The 27,197-nt window shown below is 44.9% G+C and overlaps 1 protein-coding gene across 1 annotated transcript in view; it reads right to left on the bottom strand.

The window, feature by feature from the left end:
* VPS26B (VPS26 retromer complex component B) overlaps positions 1-26,265 on the bottom strand; it is a 68,168-nt gene extending 41,903 nt beyond the window's left edge. Inside the window, exon 1 of the mRNA XM_085647235.1 lies at positions 25,911-26,265. Within this exon, the coding sequence (XP_085503361.1) occupies positions 25,911-26,133 (223 nt within the window). The 5' untranslated portion in view covers positions 26,134-26,265. The remainder of the gene's footprint in view (positions 1-25,910) is intronic.
* Positions 26,266-27,197: the final 932 nt, after the last annotated feature.

The following is a 27,197-nucleotide window of genomic DNA, read 5'->3' as shown; positions in this document are numbered from 1 at the left end:
TATTTCTGCCTGCTTACGGCTTCATGATCAGCCTGCTCTTTTCAAATCCCCTGTTGTTGCTCGATTCTTTAAAGGCATTACTCATATGTTTCCTCCTGTCCCTTTCGTAATGCCTCAGTGGAATTTGAACCTGGTGTTAACCTATCTGATGTGCGCTCCCTTTGAGCCACTTCATAATTGTCCTCTTCGTCTTCTGACTATTAAGACTGCTTTCCTGGTTACCATCACCTCTGCTAGACGGGTGAGTGAGCTCCAGGCTCTATCTTCTAAGCCTCCTTTCCTGTCTGTCCATCCGGACAAGGTTGTTCTCAGGACTCGTCCTTCCTTTCTCCCTAAGGTGGTAACTACTTTTCACATCGGCCAGTCTGTTACACTGCCCACCTTCTTTCCGCCACCGCATCCCTCGAAAGAGGAAGAGAGGCTCCACCGTCTGGACCCAAAACGGGCGCTGTCCTATCTGGACCGCACAAAACAGTTCCGGGTGGACGACCAACTCTTTGTTGGCTACGTGGGCGCTAAGAAGGGGCAGGCAGTGTACAAGCGAACCATCTCTCGGTGGGTCGTTTTGTGCATTAAGGCCTGTTATTCCTTGGCTAAGAAGGATCCTCCTGTGGGGCTGAGGGCCCATTCCACCTGGGCCATGGCGGCTACTACTGCCCTGGGACGGGGAGTCCCTCTGCAGGACATTTGTCAGGCAGCAACGTGGGCCTCGCTGCACACGTTTGCCAAGCATTACTGCCTGGACAGCCAAGTCCAGAGAGACGGCTTCATTGGCCGTTCCGTTCTCCAGGACTTCCTGGTGTGATCTTGGTTCGCAGACACACCACCGGGGTTGGTATTGCTGGGGTATCTATTCTAAGGTAAGGAATCTAACTAACGTGTTTCTTTCAGATGAACAAGTCACTTACCTTCGGTAACGATATTTCTGTAAGAAACATTAGTTAGTTAGATTCCTTACCGCCCCACCCATCCTCCCCGTTCTGCGAACTGATATCTAGGGTTAAGGTCATCCCTTTCAGGGCCCTAGATTCATGGCACCAGTGTCGGTCTCTTGCATGGCTCTGCGTTCCTGGCGCGGAAAGCTATGTACAAGAACTGACGTCAGCACGCAAGGACGGCGATTAAGTACTCGGACGACGTTACCCGGCGATCACGACGCAGACGACGGACGCCGAGCCGCAGACGACGCCTAGCGACGCGCAAGGGTATTGCTGACGAAAAATCTTTCCGGATCCAGCCTGACGTCTGGGGATATTCTAAGGTAAGGAATCTAACTAACTAATGTTTCTTACACATATATCGTTACCGAAGGTAAGTAACTTGTTCATTAGTATCTGCATAAATAAGTGATGTGGTTAGTGTATAAATAACGGAGTTGGTGTGTATAACTATATACATGAGTAAATGGGTATGTGATTGATTCTTTGCATGACTGACTACGTGTGTGAGTAACTATGGATGAGTGGCGGAGTGTGACTGTATGTATAGGTGTATGAGTGCATATTATAGTACTGTATTGATGAGTAACTACATGTATAAGTGACTGGATGTGTGTGTAGACCTAGGAAATAGTGGGTGGAATGTAGTATCTGGCATTGTTGTGTGTATGGTTTCAAAAATAGTAGTCTGTATTTTAGAGTCCGTGTATCAACGTTTATATTAGGGCATCAGCATGTGCATCAGATTATCACGTGGATGATGTCATCAGTGATGTCACTGACCATGTCAAATGTACAACTAACTATAACGTCCCTGAAACCTGTGGTTTTTTAGTGAATTTCAAAGGTTTTTTTAAATGCTAATTCCTAACTATAACGTCTGTAAAACCTATGGTTTTTTTTCAGTGAATTTCAAAGGTTTTCTAAATGTTAATTTCATATTTTATTATTCATAAAACCTATATTTTCTCTTTTTTTTTTGTAACTTATCCTTTTTTTTATTTAAAAAATTATGTAAGGTTTTATATCTTCAAAAAAAAAATATGTATATCTTTTTTTTTTTTAGAAAACTGGAGTCCCGTACCGGTAGTGTACCAAGCTCCATCAGCACACCAATCCTATCCGCCCTATTGCTAAACTCGTAAATGATGCGCATTTCATATCCGACGGGTTCGTGGCACCACGTCCCGGCTAACATCATATATGTATAAGGTCGCGCTAGCTGCTAGTTTGGTATGCGGTACCAAGCCGCGCATTACGTCATATACGTAATGGGGTCGCGCCGGCTACGCGTTCCGTATGCGACGAGTGCACGCTGCCATTTGATGACACACCTCTTCTGCTTAGAGAGCTTTTTTGTAAACTTTTTGCTATGCACACATATCTAACACTACACACAACATGCAACCATCATCTTCATCAATATTCATGGTTTGTAAAGTAGCCTTCCACCTGTGATAGCCATACACCTACAAGTTACATAACCAACGTTTTCCCCACTGCCAGAGGTAACATGATTGCATACGCTGTCCACAGCACAATGTAATGTAGTACGGTCCAGGGTCAGTATCATGCATAGATCATGAACACACGGACACAGATAGATGGTGGAAGTGGGTACGGGCACGTGCGCTCGACTCCTTTTTATTACCAGGGTCACATATCCAGTGACGTCTGTGCTGAATGCGTGTGGGGCGAGTGTAAAGCAGCCCTCAGGGAATGGTTGCTGCTAGCATCAACTACAACAGTAATCATTGGATCACACACAGAGATTCAATAATAAAAGGGTCAATAGTTTGTGCTGCAGTATGGTAGGGACAGTAGATGTGAAATAATACACAAAAGATTCTATCGTAAAAGAACCATAACTTGTGGTATACTGAGATACAGGCACTAGATCTGAAATAATACACAAAAAGATTGTATCATAAAGGGTCCATCAGTTCTAGTGCACTCAGATAGCCACATCAAAAGCATTCAGCATTGGCACAGCCAGCGATGATCCGTGCTGCGGGCGGGCCGTACTAGGAGCAATGTCTGTTGCCAACAGGACTGCATCATCTACAATAGCGACTCGATCTGAATTGTGAACACTACTGTCTGCAGTGTAGATTGAAGGCAGTAGTCAGTACAGACATCCATGAATACTTTTTCTCACTTCCTCTTCACAAAATACAACCACATAACTTACAAAAAACTCTGCAATAAATAAATCAAAACAACTCGAATTGCGATCTCTGCTGTCCACAGTGTAGACTGTTATTCAGTGTTCTTTTCCACTACCAAGAAAAATTTGGTCATTGTACTAAACCTATAACTCATCTAAAAAAAGTTCTTCACGCAAGTATACTAAAAGGATATTGTGTATATTTCAATAGACGTTGTAGTTAGTTGCCAACTGGATTCTGTAATTTAACAATCATCACTCGATCTGAATTGTGAGCCCTGCTGAACGCAGTGTAGGCCAGAGGCAGTGGTCATTAACGCCTCACAGCCACGTGCCGTTGGATTCGGAAGCACAGAGTTGGTTGCACCTGATCGGATGGGGCACACAGAAATCATCACAGACTTTAACTTCTGACATCCTCAATCATAGAATCAAGACCCCGTTTCACTGTTCGAACCTGCTGTACCGCGGTGTACTCCAGCGACTGCAGTCAGCGAAGTCCAATAATCATGTGCAGCAGTTAGCTACAGAAGCTCATAGTGTGATGTACCTCAACGGAGGGAGTTCTGTGAAAACCAAGCAGCAGGTAATATGGGACATCATCGATTGTGGGATCAAGACACCGTTCTACTGTTGGGACATAGAGTTCGTTGCACCTGGTCGAAGGGAGTACCTTCCTCTCCACTCTCAGATGCAGTTCTAACATCGTCCATTGTGGGATCAAGACACCGTTCCACTGTTGGTACCTGTTGGACTACTGTTTTAGTAGTATACAGAGCACTCCACGGTGCTGGGCCTCAGGCTGGGCACTGTGTGCCGGTAGCCAGCATTGATCTCAGAAGCCTTCCCAGCTCACAGACCTCGGCCCAGGAGCTTCCGCCGGCACGTGGTGGGCCCTCTTTGACATACAACGGTGTCGAAAGGTGAACTGTGGGGCATATGTGCGTCGCAGCGGCCATGACTGTTTCTGGGTACCAGCAGGCTGAGAGCATCATTCACGCACCCACCTTCGCTCACGGCGTAAGCCTCGTGGCGGTGTAAGCTGCGCAGACCTGGCAGACACGTTCGCCATTCCGAAAGAGAACCACACCCAGAAAAAAACGTGCCTTTTATTCATACCCCTACACTAGCCTTGCGTACGCCGAGCCAGCCCACTACGCTAAAGATTTTGGGGGGGGGGGTCACGTACGTGCTATGTTTTCATAATCTTTCCTACTGACTGTACTATCATGGTTGCGTCCACTGTCCACTTCACTCAATAGACCATCAGTGTATGTTGACATGTAAATGTCTGTGCTCTGCATACTCATGTCTGTCTGGCACATCCCCTCAACACTTTGCATTGTATACTTTTATAATCGAGAATCACTTGCCACCTTTGCACATACTTTGCTCCCATCTCTCCCCGCATTCTGCTTTGTGTGGCAGATGTGCCATGCCATGTTTGGTTTGTGTACATGGCTAGCCACAGTTCCCACAGTACGTAGTGTCATGTCTGCTAGGTGTACATGTTGTATGTGATTATATAAGGTAGCACGTTTATTCACGAGCAGTGGTTTCTCCCACTTACATATCGCTGTCTTAAAGAGGATACAGAAGTTTTTCTCACAGGTGAAAGGTGTGACCACAATGGCAGTCATTCATTACTATTCAAGAATGTCCAACTGCACGACGCTTTTAAGCTTTACAGCCCCCAATCTTGCATGCTTTCTTAAAACTCCCACAATCAGACCAACATTCACACAGCTTTCTAACAGCAGTTATCTGGTTCTTAATAATATGGACTGCAACGGAATGTGAGCTGGCATACCTTATGTCCTTACTGTTTCAAACCGAGTAACTTCCTGTGGAAATGTCTATTCTCACCCACACAAAGTAACTCCCACAGTTCAACTTGGCCTTCAATACAGACTTTGAAAACAGATTTCATTAAACTGAGCAAACTGAACTGAAAGCGCTTTTGTTTCAAACAGATGTGTCCCTCACTTCTGCAAAATAAATTTATCAACTGCAGATAGCACAAACTTCAAGTAAAATACAGTCCCTTTTAAATACGAACCTCCCATTACACTTTGTGAATTGTTATACAATTTTCAACACATCTGACACTCAAGGTCTGGCACATTTCTTTAACACCGTCTCCTCCGGCCTGGTCACAGGCTTTCAAACTGTTTTTGGTATAATACCAGACTTCATTAATTCGATCATCTCTGGAATAACAGGAACAGTGCCCATAATTCTCGCCCTGTTTGCCGCCATCCTACTACTATTTTTGCTTGTAAAAAAAATGGCTGCACTCCCTGTGGTAACAATCATATCCGACAGAATACGCCTCTACGCGAAGCTACATCAATACCATGAAAAAATTGAACAACTTTTCGGCTGCCTGCCTCTATCTATTATCGGAGCCAGCTACAACATGACATTTATTTACACATATGCAATCTGCGTGCAACCATCTTTTTATTGCAAAACTTGCCCATTCGACTGGCGAATGGATCTATGCCTTGCCAACATCCCAACAATCGCTCCCGATATCCAGCAGGTAATGGAGTATCTTGAAAACCATGAACTTGATTGTTCGGGCAGTGGAGCAATGGCAGATGAAACGCAAAAAGGTACCCTGGCGGAGTGCAATTTCTGCGCAGCTGCGAAAGATCTCCTGCAACGTGCGACCTTTGACAACATCGCAGATTGGCTGCCAATTCAAATTGCCGCTCCAACATTCGAGGAACATTACTGTCCCTTTGAGGATATGAATTGGATCGCTTCGCTTTTCTCACACAATGGCAACAATCGCCTCTTGGAACATTATGCATTTCAAGCCGCTGAAGAACTTCCAGACTGCAATCTCCAAGACTTGCAAGAAATTCACGTTATCCTTGGATTGATTTTTTCCAACCTTTTTGACTTTTTCGTAGCCTACCTTTATTTTCATTATAGAATTTAGAGTCATTCATGTCTAATAGGTATTGTTTATGTCACATGGAACTGTAATGTGGAATGTGGAATTCACTGATGCAGGAGTTTAGGTTTGAATACAGCAGAAGCGGTTGGAGTTTGCCTCAGTTGGATGCCTTAGCTCTTGCACCAGTGGGTCAATTTATGGCACTTAAATAAAGACACTTTTTATATAACTCCATCGCTTTATTACACACAGCCACTTTCTTAGACACACCTGATTTCACCATTTGTCTTCTGTGGCATTGCAACATTCTGCATTATATTCTTCACAATTATTTCTTTATTCCTGCTTGCTAAAACACTGCATTCAAGTTTTCACATCGGTTGGGGTGAGTAGTTCGCTTCCCAGTATAGTATAAACGTATACTAACACTACTTACACAGGTATGCTACAGCGGCCAGTATCCTACAGCGCCCACAGCACATCACTTTACAGCAATCAGCTCACGGCTTAGGCTCACGGTTTGATCCTCGAGTCTTCAGACCGGTAGGAGTGAGTAGTCTGCTTCCCACTCCCGCGTTAGTCTAAAAACGCATACTAAAACTACTTGCACAGCTATGCTACAGCGCCCAGAGCACATCAGTTTACAGCAATCAGCTCACGGTTTAGGCGCACGGTTTCATCCCCGAGTGTACCGGCACCTCACCTCAGCACCATCTCACTCTGGGTAACACAGCACTTTCACACCGGTAGGGGTGACTTAGCTTCACACTCCCTGTATAACACACCCTAACCACCCGACAGAACTCACAGCGCTCCTACCCTCCTCTTTCCTACTTTTTATGCCCTTTTTCCCCCCCTTACTCGCTTCAACAGAATCACAAAGTGGCTGCCAACACTTCCTAGTTGCAACCGTTCGCAGCCAAGAACCAGCAAGCTTGTGCTCGTATCGCCTCAGCCAATGAGATGGCAGATTTCTCAAATATCGATATCTGTAAATTTCGATTTTTCTCCAAGACTACTGAACGGATTTACACCAAATAAACAAAAGCGTGCTTTCAAGACCAAGACCCTTCTCCCTGCCAAATTTGGGGTAATTCCGTTCACCCGTTCGACCTGTAGCCTTGTCTGAAGTTTCCTATTGAAATTGCATGGAGAAAACACGTTTTGGGACCCCTCCTTTTTTCTCGCCCCCCCCACCCCCTTGCCGAATCACCCCCAAACTTTCAACATAGGAGCTGATATAAACAAAGAATTAGTTTGGAAAATTACATTAAGATTCAAACGACACCAAAGTTATAAGCAAAACAAAAAATGCTCTTCCAATGGAAACTTGGTCCTAACTATAACTACCTACTGGCGACAGCCAGTAGGTAATTAATAAATATATATATATATCTATATCAAAGAACAATCCTGCGAAGAAGGCACGTACTCAAGGCTGTAAGTATAGGGCTTCTTTATTTTCTCGGGTCTCCCTTGACCCCGTGGCTAGAGAGGCGCATTACAGCCTTCATCAATTATATATATATATATTTTTTTAATAACAACAAGATCCTGGGAAACAGCTAAGCCTATAAGGAATTCAGAAGGGATCCTAGCAAGAATAATTTCAGTGCAAAGCTTCCACCCCTAGGGTCTGTCGAAGGGGTAAACAACACCAAAATCCTTGCCTCAAGGTAATCTGTGAGTTTTCATGTAACAAAAGACAAGTCCGTAGGCTTTAGCACTATGCACTAACAATCCACCTTTAAACACATTTTCTCTTTAACATATGCATTTCATAACAAATAAATTGGGATTAATGCCTCTTTTACCTTTTCAAAACATACAGATTAGACCTATGCCATCTGAAATGATGTTACCCAACGATGGGGCAGGGTTTTCGCTAAATAAAACCTGCTCAGATTGAACTCCCAAAGTGTGGAATCATTAATCGTGTGGTGTGCAAACTAAATGCGAAAAAAGCTAACATAGGGGAAAATGAAATTGCGCAAGCGAAAACTAAAATGCTGGAGTAGACCACAAATGCTTTTTATTAATGGTAAATAAAAGGACTAAAGCTGCTTGATTGTTCAATACTAATATGTTTTGGAAATCACCTAAACCTGGGATACGCATGGGCAAATGCATCACATAGGGTGGGTACGTTATGGTAGAGCATTATAAGTGATAAATAATTAATGTGTTTGTTTTCCATAGAAATATGGTTTTCTGCTCTGCAGAAAAGGCACGAGAGTCATTTTAGAAAATGTGGGTTTAAATCTGAGCGAGAAAGGGAAGGTGGAAAACTGTTCGTACTTCACGAGTTCTGTGTGCCTACCAAAGTTTGCGTGAAGAAACAAAATCTTCGGAAGCGGAACACTTCCTTAGAGAGCGGCACAATTGAACAATCGAGGCACAAGAGTTGTTACATACATGTATGAGTTGTTATTATACAATGTGTGTTGGTCTTTTGGGGTGTTCTGCGCAAGAGGAGAGGGCTGCATTACTGCCTTCTATTTGGGCTGGCTGTTTTCCTGTTTGCTAAATCCTGACTCAGTCTTTGCTCTTCAATTCTTCTTGAGAGGCCCTGCTGCTCTCATGGCCAGAGAGTAGTATTCCTAAATTCCTTGTGGGTTAGTATAATATTCTGATTTTGCATAATTGTTTTGCTAATGTCTTATGTCTCTAATCTTTTACCTCTACGGCTATCTACTCACTCATTGCATTAATATTGAGATGTACTTCTGTTAATATTGTTTCTTGTGGGGTAATCGATGATTTGAGCTGTGTTGTATTTGATGAGCAATCACATTATTTTAGATAAAGCATTATAAATATACAAGTGAGTTTGTCTTTATTAGAGATATTGAATTGGTTTATAGTAAGTATTACTGGTTTGAGCTATTAATTCGCAAAACTCTAATTACATAAATAAAGATTGCATCCCCACAAAGAATATCCGAGGATGATCTACTAATTGGAAATTAGTAAGTTTGGTACTACAGTCACCCAGTGTGAAGGGACTTATTGGGTAATTAATTAGGCTAAGGAAATGGAAATGTGTCAAGTCCTTGATCGCTGGATCACTAATAACCCAATATGGTTTCTAACTAAAACTAACTCGGGCCAACTGCACAAGGCATAAGCTTTCTCACAAGGCAACCTTTGGGTATACAGCGGTAAAAATACAAATGTACAAAAATACAGTTGTCAATCAATATAAATCCTTCCTAAAAAAGTCTAAAAAGGATTATCATGGTACAAACCTACCCCCAAAGTTTATTTTGAGTGGGGGTGCTACATAGCCCGGCTGCAAATGGCTGCCAAAATTTGAAGCTCTGCCGGCCAGTGAATAATACGTTTTTTATCCTGCATATATGGGGGCATCTTGGCTTGCCAGACTGGGAACGTGACCGAGGCTCCATCCCTCAGAACTTGCCCATTTTGCTCCCGGTTTAAGAAAGAGTGAGCGGCATTTCACATGCCAAAAATCAAGAACTGAGCTGGTGGCAACACTGCCAGACACGGGCCTTCAGACAGCATTGATGGTGCCTTGAGGAGATCTCAGCACTAATGGGGCAGTGATTCGGCTCGGGGATAGTTTCGACCAAGAAGCACCCGAATTCCCTGCAGTGTGAATCGGCCAGCCTCTGCATTCACTCTCCTGCTACCTGAGAGTTATGCAGCATTGATATGGGGACACACGGAGAGCCCCACTTAATTGATATGCATTGTGCTGCTGCCTCTTAGGGCCACTGAACGCCTGGGGCCCGTCTGACTCAAACTGCTTGTGTTGCTGACCCCATGGCCCACCGCATAGTGCCTGGCTCTTACCCCTGAACTGGGCAACCAGCTGGATTTGGAGAAGCTGGGGTGCGCATTGTGGTGGCCCAACTCAAGAACTTTGCTGGCTCCTGAAAACAATGCGGGGAGCATTAAACAGCTCGTGCCCCTGGAGAAGCCATGGTAAGACAGGACCAGGTGACTGGAGAGCAGACTCTCGTTCCGGACAATGTGGCTGAGGCTTTGATCGTATACGGTCACTGGCGGCCCGGCTGGGCTGAATTCACATATGGCAAGATCGGCGGCGGTCTGATTGTGCCCCCCTGCTGACCCAAAGTGGGGGAGAGGTGGGACCCTTATGGGGGAGAGGACCCGCCGGTGGTCAAGGACCGGTGACTGACTGGTGGGCACTGGTCTAAGTTGAAGTGCCTAGTTGGATGAAATATGGGAAAAACTGATGCAAAACAAGCCAAACTCTCCTTTGAGACTCGAATCATAGGCAGGCGCGCTGGATGGACCCCCCCAGTCAAAAACTTCTTGCTTAGCATGAGCAGCGAGGATGGCCTGCCACCTGAGATGGATATTCGGTCTATGTTCCTAGACTTGAAGCAGAGCCTAACAGCCATAGATACTTATACGGACCTACTTGCCGACAGGTTTGACTACCGTAAAGAAAAAGAAGATACGGATGATGACAGCATAGAGCAGCTTGAACGCCGCAACTCCATAGACCGAGAGAAGCTTCTGCGTAGGGAGAAGGTGCTAGAGGTAATCAACAACAAGAATGAGGACCCAGAGGCCCCCTCGAAGCGGAACAACCTTTGGATCCTTGGGTCAACAGCAATGAACAGAATTGAAGACTACGTAGAAGAGATGCTTCAAGTGTTCTTCAGAGAGGCACTCACACTACGTTTTCCACGGAGCAGGCCCAGATGTCCCTTGGGCAGAGGCCCCCCAACGGGTACACCAGCCTGGCCCATAATAACTCACCTACTGAACAATAGAGATAGTGACGTGGCCTTGCACCTGGCGAGTGCGAGACGACCGCTTCATTATTAGGGGTATGAGGTGTCAATTTTTGCAGATTTCACAATGGTGTTGCAGACCGCCAGGAAAGATTTCCTGTCGGCTAAACACACCCTTCAGCGCACAGATGCCAAGCAATCCCACCTCTACCCCACTATGCTGCGGATACTACACCTAGGGTGACCTACTACCTTTACTGACCTAAAGACTGCAGCAAAGTTCGCCAAGTCCATACTGGCAAAGGCAAGGGAATAGTCACTGGCTGCCCACGGGCAGGATTGGAGGACCTCAGCGACAATATTTAGCCCCATGACTCTTCTGTCTGCAGCTGCTTACTGGTCGTGTGGGTGGGGAGTGATTTGCTCCCAGTATGGCATCTTCCTATCACATAGGATGGGCTACTGACACCAGGCTGTTTTGATTGGGAAATAACCTTGATGGACCACACTCCCTATCTGGTTGATTACGGGAAGAGGGAGCCAATCCGGGGCACGGGATGATTCTGCCAACTATGTCTTACACTGAAGTGGTAGGGCTGACGGCAGCAATGGCCCTCTGATAGTCCTGATGTAGTTGCACGGCGAACCTAGGGCCCCATGGCTAAGCAATGGCTGGAAGTGAGCTGTACTTCTAGATCGCCTTCACAGGAAGAGTTCCTGGAGAGCTCTAGTATACCGTTGGGTGTAGTAAAGAGGGTGGGTTGGTGGAATTTGGTCCGATTGGGGGCCCAAAGTGGAATGTGGGGGGAAATGTATGTTGGATACTGTTTGCACTCCTTGGCTGGGTCATGTAGTTCTCACTAATCCATAGGAGCTGCACGTTTGTTGGACAACATAAACGTTGGGCGAGGTGCCTAGACTGATTCCAGGGACACCCACAGGACACGTTGGCCTAGAGGCCGGCTAGCTCACAGTGCCACCGTAAGCCCCCTTAGCCTTCCCAGGGAGCAAATGGTTTCTGGCAACCAATGAACATGACAACCCTGACCCCTCAGGAATCATGGAAACAGATCAGAACCTTTCGCTCAGTCACTGGTGCTTACTTGTGCTCAGAAAAATATACTGAATACACAGTAGGATGGTTTCAATATACTTATTGAACCAACGTTACTCTGGTATAAAATACATGTGCTGCTATAATCAGTAGACAGAAGCAGATGAAAGTGATTACAAGCACCAAAAGCGTAAATAGTAGATATAGATCTACTTTGGTGCTAAAACAGTGTATTTATGCAGGCATATAAACAAGACAGTAATCAGGTGTACACCTCCTATGCAGAACACTACTCTAAGCCAAGAATACCTAACCCCGTTACCTGGCAGGAGAGAATGTAGAGCCACTTTTGGTCCTAAACTGGACACCCTCGCAAAGAGGTCAGAGCGCTGTGTGGTGAAGACTCAGTATGCAGGGACCCTTGGTGTCAGCTGTAGTGCCTTCTCTGCTAATCTTATGTGATGCTCTTTATTGATAATATAAAGCAGCCTTGCGATGTGCGTATAGATTAGCGATGTTATGGATATGTGGATAGCCCTGTCACCCTGTCCGTGAATGACGATAGAAATTACATTTGTACATAGAGCAAAGAAGGGCCGTGTACATGATGTAGGCATCGTGATAATGTTGTGCAAAGCTAGATGTGTAAACAAAGTAGTTTCAGGGAAACTAATTCAACTTTGTCATGCACGCAAATATGTGCACACGGTCAAAACAGAAATGTTAATGTGAGAAATAGGACAATTTAAGAAATGAGCAGCTGCGCTACATGGGCCTAGCCAGGGCACATAACAGCTGCCCACTGTTTTTTCTGTCCATTCCCTTAGAAACACTCAGCATGCAGATCCAGCTTACATGGCTGGAGAATGCTCATTCAGTGGCAGGGAATCGCCGCACCAAGTCCTTGTTACCCATGCAGTCAGTTAAGGTTTTAACCTGGAACGTGTGGGGTTTTAATGATAAGCGCAAGGCACGACATGTATTTGCATATGTGCAGAGATGCTCTGTGGATATCTGCTTTTTGCAGAAGGTGCCTCTTACAGAGAGTACCTAGGTGCGTTTGCAGGCGGGATGGGTATGTGGGGGACTTGGGTGGGTGGGAGAACGACAGTGTAAAACTCAAACTATGCCTGTGGCATGGCTAGAATTATTCGCAAGCGTCTGCCGTGGTGCATGCGACATGCAATACGTGACCTGCAAGGTCGATATGTTTTGCTTTCTGGAACACTGCAGGGCCACCCGGTGCAACTCTGTGGAGCGGTGATTTTAATTTGGTTTTAGACTCCCCCCTACCTCGGGCGGACAAGACCAATGACTCCAGATGTCTACCCCCAAAGGTGGCAGCCCAGCTGCGCTTGCTCATGGAAAATGTTAACTTAGCGGCTGTAGAGGGCTCCCGACACCTAAATGACGCGGAAGGTACATGCATGGCGGAGGCGCACACACCCAGATCACCCCACACACACGGTCTCACACACATACACGGTCTCACACGATCACACAAGAACGTCAACTCTATGCGTCACGTTATGGCTGGACATTGCCCCAGACGTGTGTATTAAACAGCGATGCATCTGTGGTGACTAAAAGAAACCGGACTATAGGAGTAAAAGAACGGACTAAGATCCGGATGATGATTACAAAGTGGAGCACAAAACGAAAGAAGACGTTATTACCCTTTATCTGTCGCACCAATTAATGAATTATTTTAATTACGGTGGCCCTGAAGAAGCCCAAATGTTGGGCGAAAGGTGTTGGCTGTGCTGAACTGTCTTTGACATTTTGGAAGAATTAGAATAAAAGAATTACAACAAACAAGAAAAAGACCTCTCAAATCATCTCTATGTTGCAAATACAGCATTGGGCTGTGTTAAATGTTTCTTTTCTTCGGAATGTTGCCTCTCTATTCTTGTGCATATATTTAATTATGAAAGGCTAATATTGGTGGCTAGCCTTTAGAGGTGGGTAATCTTTGGAGGATTACTTGTTAAATAATAGAAATAAGTGATCTACAGCAAGCAACACACGTAGTGGTGCGGCAATCAGTGTCCCCTACTACCAATACTTTTTCAGTTTTCTACCCAAGTGTACCTAGATTGCATGTGGGTGTAAAGCTAAGAACCCCCTAGGAAAGAGCCAACCCCATTACCTGATGAGATAGAATGAAGGAAACCGTCTAGGTCTCGAGTTGGACACCCCGCAAGGGATGTCAGACCACTGCATGCTGGAGCTTCTGCGTGCAGGGACCTCAGTGTCTTGTATCAGCGTGCAAGATTCTCCTCTCCCTATCTAGGGTTGGTATGATTATTTTATACCATAAAGATAGCCTTGTGGTTTCTTACACAATCCATATGTTGGGAGTATGATTATGTAAATGAGCCTAAATCAATAACTGCAACTATGCAAAGTAGTTATTATACCCTAGGATGAAAATGACCATGAATTTTATACAGAGTAGGTTAATTTGGTTATGTGTGTCATGTGCAGGGTCTTTTCTAAAAATCCTCATGCATAATTAATTCAGCACATAACTGGGTAAAAGGTCAGTGCTAGAATAGTTATGCAGAGCAAGGAAGGACAAATGTAGATAAAAGGTCTTGTAGTAGCCTAGGTCTAGATTGGGGTACATAACACTTTTTACTCCCGTAATCCCACCCCAAAAAACAAAACAAACAAAATGGTTTCTGATGCCATGACAATCTCATCATATCATTGATTCAAGGTGCTTCAGACAGAAGTTATTGGTTCCGATGAAACCCTAAAAATTAGATTAGGTCAAAACGTTGACACTGTTCCCTGGTTACATAATCACATGGAGGGAATATATGAATATAATCCTCCAAAACAAGCTGTGTTCCAAACTCTTGAGAACAAGGGATATGTACTGTGTATTTTGTTTCACACTTTTATAGATTCCTATACACCAGCAGTGCATCTGCACTTTTCCACTGAACAGTTTGCACCTTTTATGTATAAATCTTGTATAAAGATACAATTTCTATTAAGGAGTGAAGTGCTCGCTCTTGACTAATGTTTGTATGAATAAATAGCAACATAGCACAAATTACTGTGCAATTCTACTGAATAACAACTCAGAATACAGTATTCATTCTAATGGCTCTCTGTGAGAGTCACACAACAAAGGACATAATTAGTCAGTTTTTTTGTTATTTATCACGTAGAGAGAGTGTGTGGTCAAATACCTCCAGATGTAAGAAAGTGGAAAATTATTTCATAGCCAATAGGTCTCGCTTTGGGACCTTATAAGTATTTAGCCATGCAGCACATTATCCTGGGTGCTGCAACATTTACGGTTATTTCACATGGCACTGATGAATGACTGCACACCTTAGCTGCATTCTGGGGTCAGACTTCAAATCTCTGGTTAAAGGGGGCACTGGATCCTGTAACAGCCTCCCCAAAATGGACATACTCCATAACTGAACACAAGCAAGAATATACGGCATGGATAACGGAGTCTTACCTAATCCAGGTGCGACTTAGAAGAAGTAAAGGAAGGATGAGGAAAGCGAGAAGAGAAAGAAGAAGGCCACCACGGAGTGTTTCGGTAAGCGGAAACATTTGTTCATGGCAACACGTAGTCAGCGATTAAAATGTAAAAAATAAAACACTAGCTCACAACACAGCAGACGCATCTGTTAGAAGTCAAATTGAAATCACAACACAGACAATACATAAAAAAATGCAGATTACTTGCTGCACAGTCAGTTACATTTACAAAAAAATGATGGGGTGACCCGGTGTCCCTCAGAACCTGGGTATACGTATTATATAGCTATAGATACAATGGTTCAGTCAGTTACGGTAAGCCCCACGGAGGAGGTGGGCTGGCCACACACTGCCGTAGTCTGCAGGGAGGCCTCCCTATACCTCCCTTCGCATTCGGAAAACAAAGACGGCTGCCCACTGGTGCGTGGTACAGCTGCAAAGGACAGTGAACAACCTCTCTCTTACCAGTTCGGGCTGCCACCGAAGGATAGCGGTCTCCCCTGTTCAGCTACATGTGTACACAATCCTCTGTTGATCCTGACAGCAGCTAATGGCTGCAGATCCCGGGAGAGGTCCCGTGTTGAAGAGCTCCTGCCGCTTATGCTCCAAACCGTGTGGACGGGCCCCTTTGACCATCGTGACCCTGGTTGTCCAGACAACGTGCTCTAAGCAGAAGGCAGCCCATTGACCCATTTCAGCCCTGCCTAGGCGGCGTGGGTTGACAAGGACAGACCATTAACAGACAACTCTTCATCATGTGGCACTAACTTTTCATCCCAGAATACACAGTGATGCAGGCAAAGTGGAGCGCTTGACCCGCACCTCTCTTCAGAAGCACGCTTATTAATTGGTCCCAGTCATGCAGCCTTCACACATTGATGCAGAGGCAAGGGGCACCAAAGAAATAGCGTGCACCCTTAGCATGCCGTATAAATCAATAAAATGTAGACGCTCAAGACATTCTTACCTCAAAAACGTGCTCATGTCGCTTGCCCCGAACTTTCAACAACATTTGCGTGAATCACTGTATTGGAAGTCCTTCATTAAGTTAGTTAAGTGATCCTGACGGGGCGTGACCTAGATATTGTGCTGTTGTGAAAAGGAACGGAAAACAAAAATAAACAAGAGACTTTTGAAATGTGTGTGGTGGGGGAGCAAAAACAAATGAGGGACTTCTGAAACAAGCTTCGCAAGGAAGAGACAAAGAGCTGCTGTGTACGCAGCACGGGACCAAGTTTGTGAGAAGAGAAAAGGGGACATGTAACATGGGTGGTCGCCACAAAGTGAAAAACACACCCAAAGGCAGGCCAAAGAGCAACGTCTTGCCAATCAGAAACAAGCATTTGCAATGCAATAGGTCTCGCATTTGCAAAAGTTTAAGCCATTGGCATTGTTCATGATAATGCCTTTTTTTATCTATTTTATAAAACAAACACATAAATAAATGCCATTATCATTTACAATGCCAATAGCTAGTGTTGCATTATTATTAGCAAGGCCAACTGCTCACACTTTTATAATGCGAGACCTATTGCATTGCAAATTCTTGTTTGTATATGTGTGGTATGTATGTCCTGCTTTTATGATTATATTTTAATCAAATAAAGTAAAAAAAAAATTTAGATTGAAGTGGCCAGAATATTTACGTTGTTAAGAAAATCAATCGCTCTCTGCCACTAAAATTGCCTCAAGAAAAATCCTCGCTCTCTGAGGCACACGTGGAACATGATAGCTAAACATGTCAATTCTATGTACCTGGCATTGGTACCTACATCATCAGAACAGCAACTAGTCTGCACTGTGCACATGAATTTGGATTCAGCATTGCAGCAAAACTGACTGTAACCTACAAGTACCAGCATGCCCAGGGATGTTTGCTAAAAAAAAAACAAGAAATACACCGAGACCCACCCACCCGCCCCTGCACAAGGCACAGCGGGTCACTGCACAGGCCGTGGAGAAACTCGCGTAGACTGCACAGTACATGAGGAGGCTCAGCACGAGCGCTGCGCAAGGTACGTGGCATTACAGGACACACTCCACACTACATGGAGGCCGAGCATGTGCACTTCACATGACACCTGGGGCTCAGTACATGCACAGTGGACGTGGAAAGGTGGTTAGTACATGAAGTACAAAGGAGGCAAAGTGGATAGCACCGTCACTGCACAGGACAGGGCCCATCACAGTACCAGCACAAATACTGCATACAACGCATCACCTGGGGCTCCAGCACATGCTCGTGTCCACAGAACACACAGTACTCCCGCACATGCTTGGCATAGTTCTCATGTGGCTACAGCAAACATGGTCCCAGCACTCGAGCACTGCACTGGAGATGTGGCGTGTTGAGCCTTAGGATAAGTACTGTGGTAACAACCACTTACTGTTGCGGCACACCCCCTCCACAGCTGCACACCGGCTACCCTCGCACACCCCCTGGACAATATACATGGCTTCAGGCAGAGACTGGAGACCCCTGCAGGAACTCTGCAGAAACATATGTGGCTTCATCGCATACTTTCCACAAGAGACACTCTCTCGGCGTACACCCGCAGGCTATGGCGAGTTTTTTTTCCCCCTCGTCTTCATTGTTAGATTTTGCTCGTGTAATTATGAGTAACATTTCAATGACTAAGAGTGACGCTTTCTCACAAGCAAAATCAAACAATGAAGACAAGGGAAAAAAAACTCTCGGTGTAGCCTGCGGGTTAACAAGTGGGGGAGTGTGCCCGAGAGCACACACAGCTTCAATTGCGGAAGCGAGCGCTGAAACCATCTGTTTGAAAGTTAATTACAAACAGATGGTTTTAACCCCTTCGGTGCCACGCCCTTTCCGCCTCCTGTGCCGGGCGTTTCCCACGCGGGTGGGTTTCATGACGAGATAGTCTCGTCATGGGCACAGCGCGACCGTGTTCCATGACGAGACTATCTCGTCATGGGCACAGAAGAAGTTAAAGCTCGCTCCCGCAAGGAAATCGCAAAACGTGCAAGCGTTACCACTGAAAGCAATGCAAGGCGTGCATGTTTGTGGCCTGAAAAGCGAATCGATTTCAAGAGGTCTCTGATGAAAAGATGAAGCCTTCAAGTAGGTAAGTCAAACTCTTTATTAATGGTCTCCTTTTTCCACCAACCGCCCAGCAACTGCCTTACCTGAACATTCTACGGTAGCCTCCAGAGAACAGCGGAAGATACCATAGTGAGATAACACGGGGGGGGGGGGACTGGTCCCCTCGTGTGCTGTAAATTGAAGGGTTTGCTGTCCCAAGCGAGCAGCAAATATACTGGGCTGGCCCACCTAAGTTGCGAACTGTTCGGTATAGCGCCTAGTAAAGCCAATGGGCGGGCCTGGTAATTCTTGTTCTATAAGTGGTAAATTGACTGGTCTGAGGGCTCGGTCAGATGAAATGTTAGGTTGTCCTTCTCAGATGAATAAATAGCTATATAGCACTGAGGTGGGTGAGCGGGTCTGGTCCCTCCAGTGGTGAAGTATGTCGCAGGCTGATAAAATGAACGGTGTAACGCCAACTCCACCCTTTGCGATGTTAATGGATGTGTCTGGTAGCCTGGTGTTGCATATGGATGGAACAGCTATCGACAGCCCTGAGAACAGTCGTGTCTTTTCTCTCATGCGCTGTAAATGGATGGCTATGGTTCAAATGGATGGGTCGGGTGCGCCACCCCATGAGATGGACAATTGGTATATTGGTTCCAATTAGGGGCGATACCTCGTGTGGTGAAAAGCGTGCTTGCTTGCACCTATGAAAAGTAAAGCTAATAAATTTTAACTTCCTGAGAGGTTAATGTCTCGATATAATCTCACAGTGTTAACAACATATGGGTCTTTTCCCTCTTGCGAAAAGGCACCCCTTCTAGTGCAACTGTTTGGCTCTGCTCTTTTGAAAATCTGTGACGGGGATGTGTGTCATGGAGATGTACCCTGCAGGGCCTGGCGCTCTACTACCGGTTAGGAAAACGGTCAGGTGGGCCGGCCCTTCAGTCATACATCGCTTACACACACCTCCTCTCAACCGGTCACATACAATCCAGATTATAACGTTCTACAAGGGCGCGCGCTAACTCCGTAAATGCGCTTGTCAGTGACGCACAGGGCAGCGGCTCGAGCTCTTCCCTGCCTCGGCTGCAGCGCCTTACCTGCAGGGCCTCGCTCCGATGCTGGTGGCTAGAATTCGGGTCCATTATGACATTCACCGCCCGCACAAGCTTCCTGCAGTGGATTCTCACTTGCTCCTCCGAGGTAGCTGTGGAGGACGACATCTTACTAGCTGATCAAGGAGGCACCGGCAGTCCAGAAGGCAAACACAGCACCGGTTTACAAGTCCAACAAGACAAGCCCGGCAGAGCGTGGCGCGCGCGCTTGGGGGCGTGTGCGTCTGCGCGTCTCAGAAGCGCGTCCACAGACCCCGATGGCTGCGCGTGCCCTTGGGAGCAAACACGGCAACAAAAAGTCTCGTTGGCGGCAGCGCTTCGTGCTGCAACGCCAGCGAGACCTAAAAAGGCTTTCAGAAAGGCAGAAGGAGGAACAAATGGAAAGCGGTGGGCGTGACCTAATCACCCCAACCAGATACAAAAGGTTTGCATGCGCGCTGCTAGGCTCGACCTAAAAAGTACCCAGAAGAGGCTAAAGAAACGTGACCAAGCAGAACTCCTATTTTGCAGGCAACGTTTATGTTATATGAAAATGCCACTGAGCATCAGGCCCATGTTTTATGTACCTGAGCCACATAAAATCAGCATCATACCAAAAATACAGACTGACCAACAGGCAAAAGGAGAGTGCTCCATCAACAACACAAAAAACATATTTTGGGCTTTTCTAGAAGCCAGATAAATGTTGATTTTCTTAATCCACAGTGGAAGCTTATTCTATTACATGAGGCCTAGATATCTAAAGAAGCTTGACGGCCAAGCACCCTTTTGAGCAATGGAATCTGGAGCAGTACAAGAGCATCCCAGCACATTGGTCTGGCAGGGATGTACAGAGAGAGGATTACCAAAGCACAACACCTCACGGCTGTGCAAGACTTATCAGAATATACATTTAAATTGCACTTTTTAAACTAGTAACCAATTAAAGTATTTGCATGCATCCGAGTCATTATTGAATATGTGGACATTTAGCATGCACCAGACACCAAGGTTCTGTACCCTCTACTAGATGGCAAATAAATGAGCAAGCAAGGCTGATCATGGTTCAGAATTTTGCAGGACTTTAGCCTAAAATACATAAATGAGATAGTGATGGTGGCATGGGATTCCATTGGAAAGGAAAATAGAATTGTTATTAGGAGATAAAGATGTTAAAAGTAGGAACTCGCAACTGCGCTCACCTTCACTTTAAGGGAGCTATCCTACTCTGGGATGACACCCAACAACTTCATTTTAGGGGCTTGGTGGGAAAAAGTCGTCATACTGGGAGGCCACGTGGTACTGTTCCCATTAGCAATGATGTCTCCAGCATCCCACAGCTCAATTTTGTTTGTGCTGTTTTAAGTAATTAAGGCCCATTCAGTTGTGGATTGGCAAAAGCCAACACTTATGTAGGAGAACAGAGGAAAAGATGCGACACAAATTTAACATGTACATGAAGACATTTGTCTTGCAGTGTATTAAAATTAATTATATATCTAATTCTGATGGATACTTGTATCTGAAGATTACTCACCTGATGAATAGCACGAGGGTTCAGACTCGTCCCGCAAACCATGCTATCTTCCTTCCTGACAATCCCCCACCCCTCCAACGCCCCTAGGGGCTCGTCTACCAGCCTTTATTTTGATGATTTCAACTAACAAGAATTAGCAGAGCCAATAGGTTTTGCCTATGCAAGAGCTATTGGCTTTGCCTATGTGTTTTAGCCAAGTTGTACACCAGCATGGCTAAAAGTTAGTGTCATAGTAGAGTGGGGTAGCACAGAGTGGGGTGGTGTAGACTAGAGTGGCTTGTAATTACTTTCAGATTCATTTGCTAGTTTGGTATGAAACACACTCGTAACAGTTTGCACAACACAGGACATTTGTAAGTACATTAACACTTATGCAAACAATATGTTATTTTATGTGCAATACAGGACAGTTGAACACTTAGAAGAATTTGCAGAGAAAACCCAGCATTAATTCCTATGGGAAAAACAAAGTAAGTTACAGGTGAGTAAAACAGTTTTTGAATTTGAGTTTTGGGGGGGTTGAACCCATGTTCCCCATTGTTCAGGTTGGCACTCAAGGGGCACCACCAGCGGCACTATGGTGGCCAGGTGCAGAGTGCCAATGTTAGCCCATGGGGCTAGGGGACACCTTGGTTGGGGACTGCTCACAGGCAGGCCACTCGGTCTTAGGAGTCAAGCTTAAGGTCAGGGTAAAGGGGGCTGCAGGTAATCAACAAGTCCACACCATTGAAAAGTAATTACAAGCTTTTTTGAACCGTTTACAAACTGTTTCTTCCATTGAAAAACTAATCTCAATATTACTAGGACTCCAGTATTCACTGTATTGCTAACAGTAATATTGTATGAGAAGGACAACTTACCTGTTGAATGTACCTTTGTTCTAGAACTAAAAAAACGTTTTATCAAAACAATTGGTCTGGATTCAGTCTTCGAGTGTGTGAAATCATTTCTTGCCCGAGTGTGTACAACAAATGCTTAACACTACCCTCCTGATAAGCCTGGCTGCACACTACCACAAAAGAGTGTAAGGTATTATCTACTTTAGCCTCTGCTACACCTCTGGGGATCCACTGGACTATGTGCACTCTATACCTGACTTTGGTATAGTATATACAGAGCCTGCTTTATACAGTCACTGCTCTAACATATCACTCCTTGAGATTAGAGCACCAAGTTGACCTCCAAAAGCTACATTTGTCTGGCACTGATGCAAAACTGGAGGCCTTGAATAGCCTAATAAATTTGGCTCAAGCTGATGCAGGTGCTTCAAACATTGGTGGCTGCTGTTCTCCCTTCATTGACAAACTAAGCGAACTGCACTTTTGTATGGCTGAGGTAATGCTGGCATTAAAATCAAGGCCCATGTCGCCCTCACAACGGATATCTAACTATGCGTCTTCCGTCAGCAACTCTAGCATAGCAAAAGTAACTAAAGGGGAGTCCACTAGAGCTGCTGACTCATCCACTTCCCACACAGAGGAAGCTGCCAGCCCAAGTGACATCTTATCTTCACCAAGAGGTAATCTCAAAGGAAACCAACAGCACTTCCCCCTCTGGAGGCAACCGGTCTGTCTACCAGTGGGGACAACTGTCCCCTTTCCAAGAGGTAAAGGAAAAGGAAGTTTAAAAGCTGAAAACAAGCACCTGAAACTAAACCAATGGCCAAAGCGACTGCAAGAGTCCACATTCTTCCCCCATATTTACTTCTAGATTAAATCAACAACAGTGCCCTTGGGTCAAGCTACAAAACAACTACACATGGCAAATCGGAGGTACCGTCAAAACACTTAAAATACCCCACAGGAACACACAGTGGCAGCGGATCAAACAATGCTCAAAGCCCATGGTGAATGGAAAAACAATAAAAGTCTACAGCACCTCCGTAAGCAGCACCAGAGATACTGGGAGAGAAGGTGCAGCCGAGTCCCCCCGCCCCGTGCCTCACTGAATGCCAAGAAGGGACACAAACAGACCCATGGGTATGGCCAGCATCCTTTCCGTCTGCAGACGGTGTATTAGAAGAGAAACACATAGCTCTTGAGTCTTGCCAGTTTGGAACCCAACAAGACGCCCCACTCAGTCCGTCCGCTCCGGTCTCCCAAAATCTGCTGGCCCAATGAAATCAAAAACCAGACAGTAACTTTGAAGAAACAACCATACCCAACTACCCATTACACCAGAAAATATAGGTGCACAACTCGTTTTACCCAGAATATGAAACTAAAGGTCCCAAAGACATTCTAAATCGAGACAACATCCTTACACTTCTCCATGCCATCCCAGATCTGGAACACATCAGATCCCAGGAAAATGGTCTGTTCAATTTCTACCAAGACGAGGAAAGCAGTATCAAGAACTATGCCAGATAACATGGGTTTCACCAAATAAATCACCCACCTAGTCTTTAAAAAGAGGTAGTTTAGAGATTGGGGAATTAAGGTCTGCAACAACTCTTACCCTGCCCCCTTGTCTCAGAGCTCAGTCGTGAAACAAGTTCATGGCCAAGACTGCCCTCCCATTAGGCTTCAGGAAAATATAAGTCCTTATTCCATTTTGAAGCGCACAAGAGGTGTAAACCCTAAAATAGCAACAAGTACGACTACACTGCCCCGGAAAATCACCATAACTAAACCTTAAAAACATTCCATTACTGCATTCTAAGAGGTTAGAGTTGTGTCAGCAACCAAGAAAAGGGGTCCCAGAAGGGAACACAGTAAGTAACACTTCATTCAGATTGACTACATTTTGATTCCGGCGCCCAATCCTGTACCTGGTTGCCATCAATTTTTGTCATCAGTTAGGGAAAATTTAAACCTAAAGTGCAGGGGGGGGGGGGCGCAAAGGGCTAACAGTCTGCTCTTGCAATGTCGGCAGCCCAGCTGCCGACATTGCTGTGTTGTGCTGTGTTGTTCAACCCAGCGAAAAATAGCAAGCTCAAATTCAGACTAAAGGGAAGAATCTCTACCTATGTCCCGGCCAAATTATCCCTAAAAATCACCATATTAGAATCAGCAGATTCGTGGCTGTACCAGGTATTACTTGAAAACTTGCCCCAAGGGTCGGCTTTTAAATTACTAATAATGAACGTTTACATAAATCCATTGAAAAAGCAAAAAAGCGACCTCATCCTTAATTTACTGATAAGTGTTCAGCAGTAGTCACCGTGATGACCCATCTATTGATCGCAGGAGATTTAAACATGAAATTATGTGTTACTCCCATTAGTGATGAGATTACAACCATGTATGACAGCTACTGGAAGATACCTCAAGCTAAACCAGAAAATCTAAAAAAGATCCTTTGGGTGAATCATTCATAAATCACTGCACATTTCACAGCCTTAGAGCTCTCAATGGCCAACTGAAGAACAGTTCATTTCCAGAACAGAGTACCCATGGGCGTAAATGCGCTAAAATGTTTGAGGTAGTGGATGTGATATCACAATGTTCTTTTGACCCAATGACATCACAGGAAGTGATATTATATGTTCTGACAATGAATCCTCCCATGAAGTGGCATCAAGTGACCTTAATTCTGATGACATCATAAGAACTGATAATGTCTAAGATACTCTTAAGGCTCAGTTATATATTAACACAGGTTACTAACAAAGATAAATATCTATTGTGTATATCACCACGTGTTAAATAGGGCACTGACATGATCGGATTTACACACATTTCTATTTTTAATGCACAAAAAAATATGTTTGTTGGAAGAGGAAAGCATAATGCCACTAAAACACAAAATAACCCTGGAAAGACCAATTGTTTATAACTCAAAGTCACAATTTATTAGTTTCACCAATATATACCTTGAAGTTCAAATGTATTGGAAAATTGTAAAAATACGCACAAGATTTAAAAAAAAAAACATTGGATTTTTTCTACCTGCTTTCCTTTAAGGATAACTATGATAACAATGTCATTGAGTAAACGCTATATAAAAACAATTAAAATACATACAGGTTTCTTTAGCTTTGTTAATGCATTTTGATCAGCACCACTTGTAAGCCATATTCACCCACTACAGTACATAGATGAGATATTTAGTCAAACATCATTTTATGTGCGTTCACAATAATAAAAATCGGCATTTTTGTCTTCAAACGTGCATTTGCAATACATCTTTGTAATTTTCTTCAGCAGAGTATACATTGCACATAGCTACAGAAAGTAAATAGTGCACATGCCAGTACCGTTTACTTTGTTTTCTTTTTTTTTTAAGGCACCTCTGAGGCCAGGCAGGGGTAGCAGAGACAAAGGTCGCAGGCAGCGAGCTAGGGGGTCGCACCAGCAACCTCTGGGAGCCCCTAATTAACGTTTATGAGAATACCTCCTCTCTCGACGTCTTTTATTACCATACGTTGCAATACTCTATAAAACAATCATTTCCGACCTTTCCGCAGGAACCAGATGCATAGAACCTGCTGTCGTTGATAGTAGCTGGACCCTGACGAGCGGATAATCAGGGTTGTCCCTGGCATGTGGAAATTGTACCTACTTAACCTTTGTGAGCGAAAATGAATAATTTGCATGTGAAAAATTGTAACAACCTGTTGTGCCCGAGTTGTGATGACTACTCGTTTTCATTGTTGGTAAATTGATAACAGAAAAGTAAAAAAAAAATGTTTTTTAAAACTGTCCACCTAATCTTCAGGCACTTTTATAAACACCCCAACCATTTACCCCTGGTCTATCCTTACCCTATATGCCCGAATAACCTGACCTTTATATGTCTTCTTACTACTGGCATCATTCCCCGATTTCTCCGCACTATGATATGTGCCCCTGAACTCTATTTTGCTTCCCCGATAATTGGACACGTCCCCAATTTTCCCCTCGTTTATCTGCAGCATGAACTCCATTTAGATTCCCTGGAGTCACTCAAATCCATCCGCGATAACTTCTTACTCACCTATCTGCCCGATAAACTCCACCTTGACGCCCTGGTGCTCCAGCCTGCGGCCGGGGCTCCGCAGGGTGACGCTCACCCGCCCGCTCACGGTCTCGCCATCATAGAAGAGCCAATACTTGTCCTTCCTCCCGTCTTCGCTCTTGTGCTCTGCGCGTCGGCGGCTCTCGGCGTCTGTCAGAGTCAGCTCCAGCTCCGCGCCTGGCCCAAACCCGAAGAAGCTCATGGCGGGGCCGGCGGGAGGCAGAATCGCCCCAGAAGCAGCAACGAGGGTAAAGGTATCTGCTCTACTCTTCGGCCTCTGACAGCCCCAGAACCGCTGAACCTGTAACCCAGCCCCCTCAGCTGCTACCGCGCATGCTTCTCGCCCAGGAGCAACCCATGGAAAAAGAAGACAGACTACGCCATTCTCAACAGAGACAGACACCTCCGATTTTTTTATTTCTGGATAACATAGCGTATATTTTGAGTCAAACGTTCCATACCTAAAGTTTTGGAAATCATTTCAGGTTTTTATGCACATTTAAATACGCCCATTAATTTGTAAACATTCATAAACTGCTTCCAGGCAAGGCCATCAGTTATTTATCTCAAATAATAATTATCTCGAGCAGTGACCATAGAATGTTGGGGTTATAGGTTTTTAGGTCGAGCCTGGGCAGCATATGGACTGATGCAGGCATGCTGTAGTAAGGTTAGGTATACAAGCTCCACCCATCTCCCCGCCCATCTTTTTATTTATTTAGAAGTTTTATATAGCCCTAGCTTGACCCGTGTGTGTCAGAGCGCTTTACATACACAATGGAAAGAACATTGTAAATTGAAATAAGCAAAACATTATAATTAGGCAAATAGTGAAGGGGAGGGAGAAAGCTCAGGTGGTTGAAACAGTCAAATAACCACCTATCCTTGATGGTCAAGGGAGAGGGGAGTTGACTAGGTTATTGAAGTCTAGGCTAGTTGACTTGGTCTGTAAAGTATTTGTTGAGGAGAAGGAGTTTCAGGTCTCTTTTGAAGCAGGAGAAGGAGGGGTTGCATCTGAGGTCTATAGGGAGTGTGTTCCACATCCTGGGTACGTTACCAGTAAAGGATCGGGACGGAGTGGTTTTCCTTTTCAATTTCGGAGGGATGAGAAGAAGTGAGTTGGAGCTTCTCAGAGTTCAGGATCTTCCTGCTTCTACCAGTTTGCTATTTAGGTAGGTGGGGGAATGTGAGTGAAGGGTTTTGTGTGTGATACAGGCCAATTTGTAAATACATCTACCTTCAATGAGAAGCCAGTTGAGGGAGTTG

Source organism: Triturus cristatus, chromosome 3_2, assembly GCF_964204655.1.
Source record: "Triturus cristatus chromosome 3_2, aTriCri1.1, whole genome shotgun sequence".
NCBI lineage: Eukaryota > Metazoa > Chordata > Amphibia > Caudata > Salamandridae > Triturus > Triturus cristatus.
This window is presented reverse-complemented; position numbering and strand designations above follow the sequence as displayed.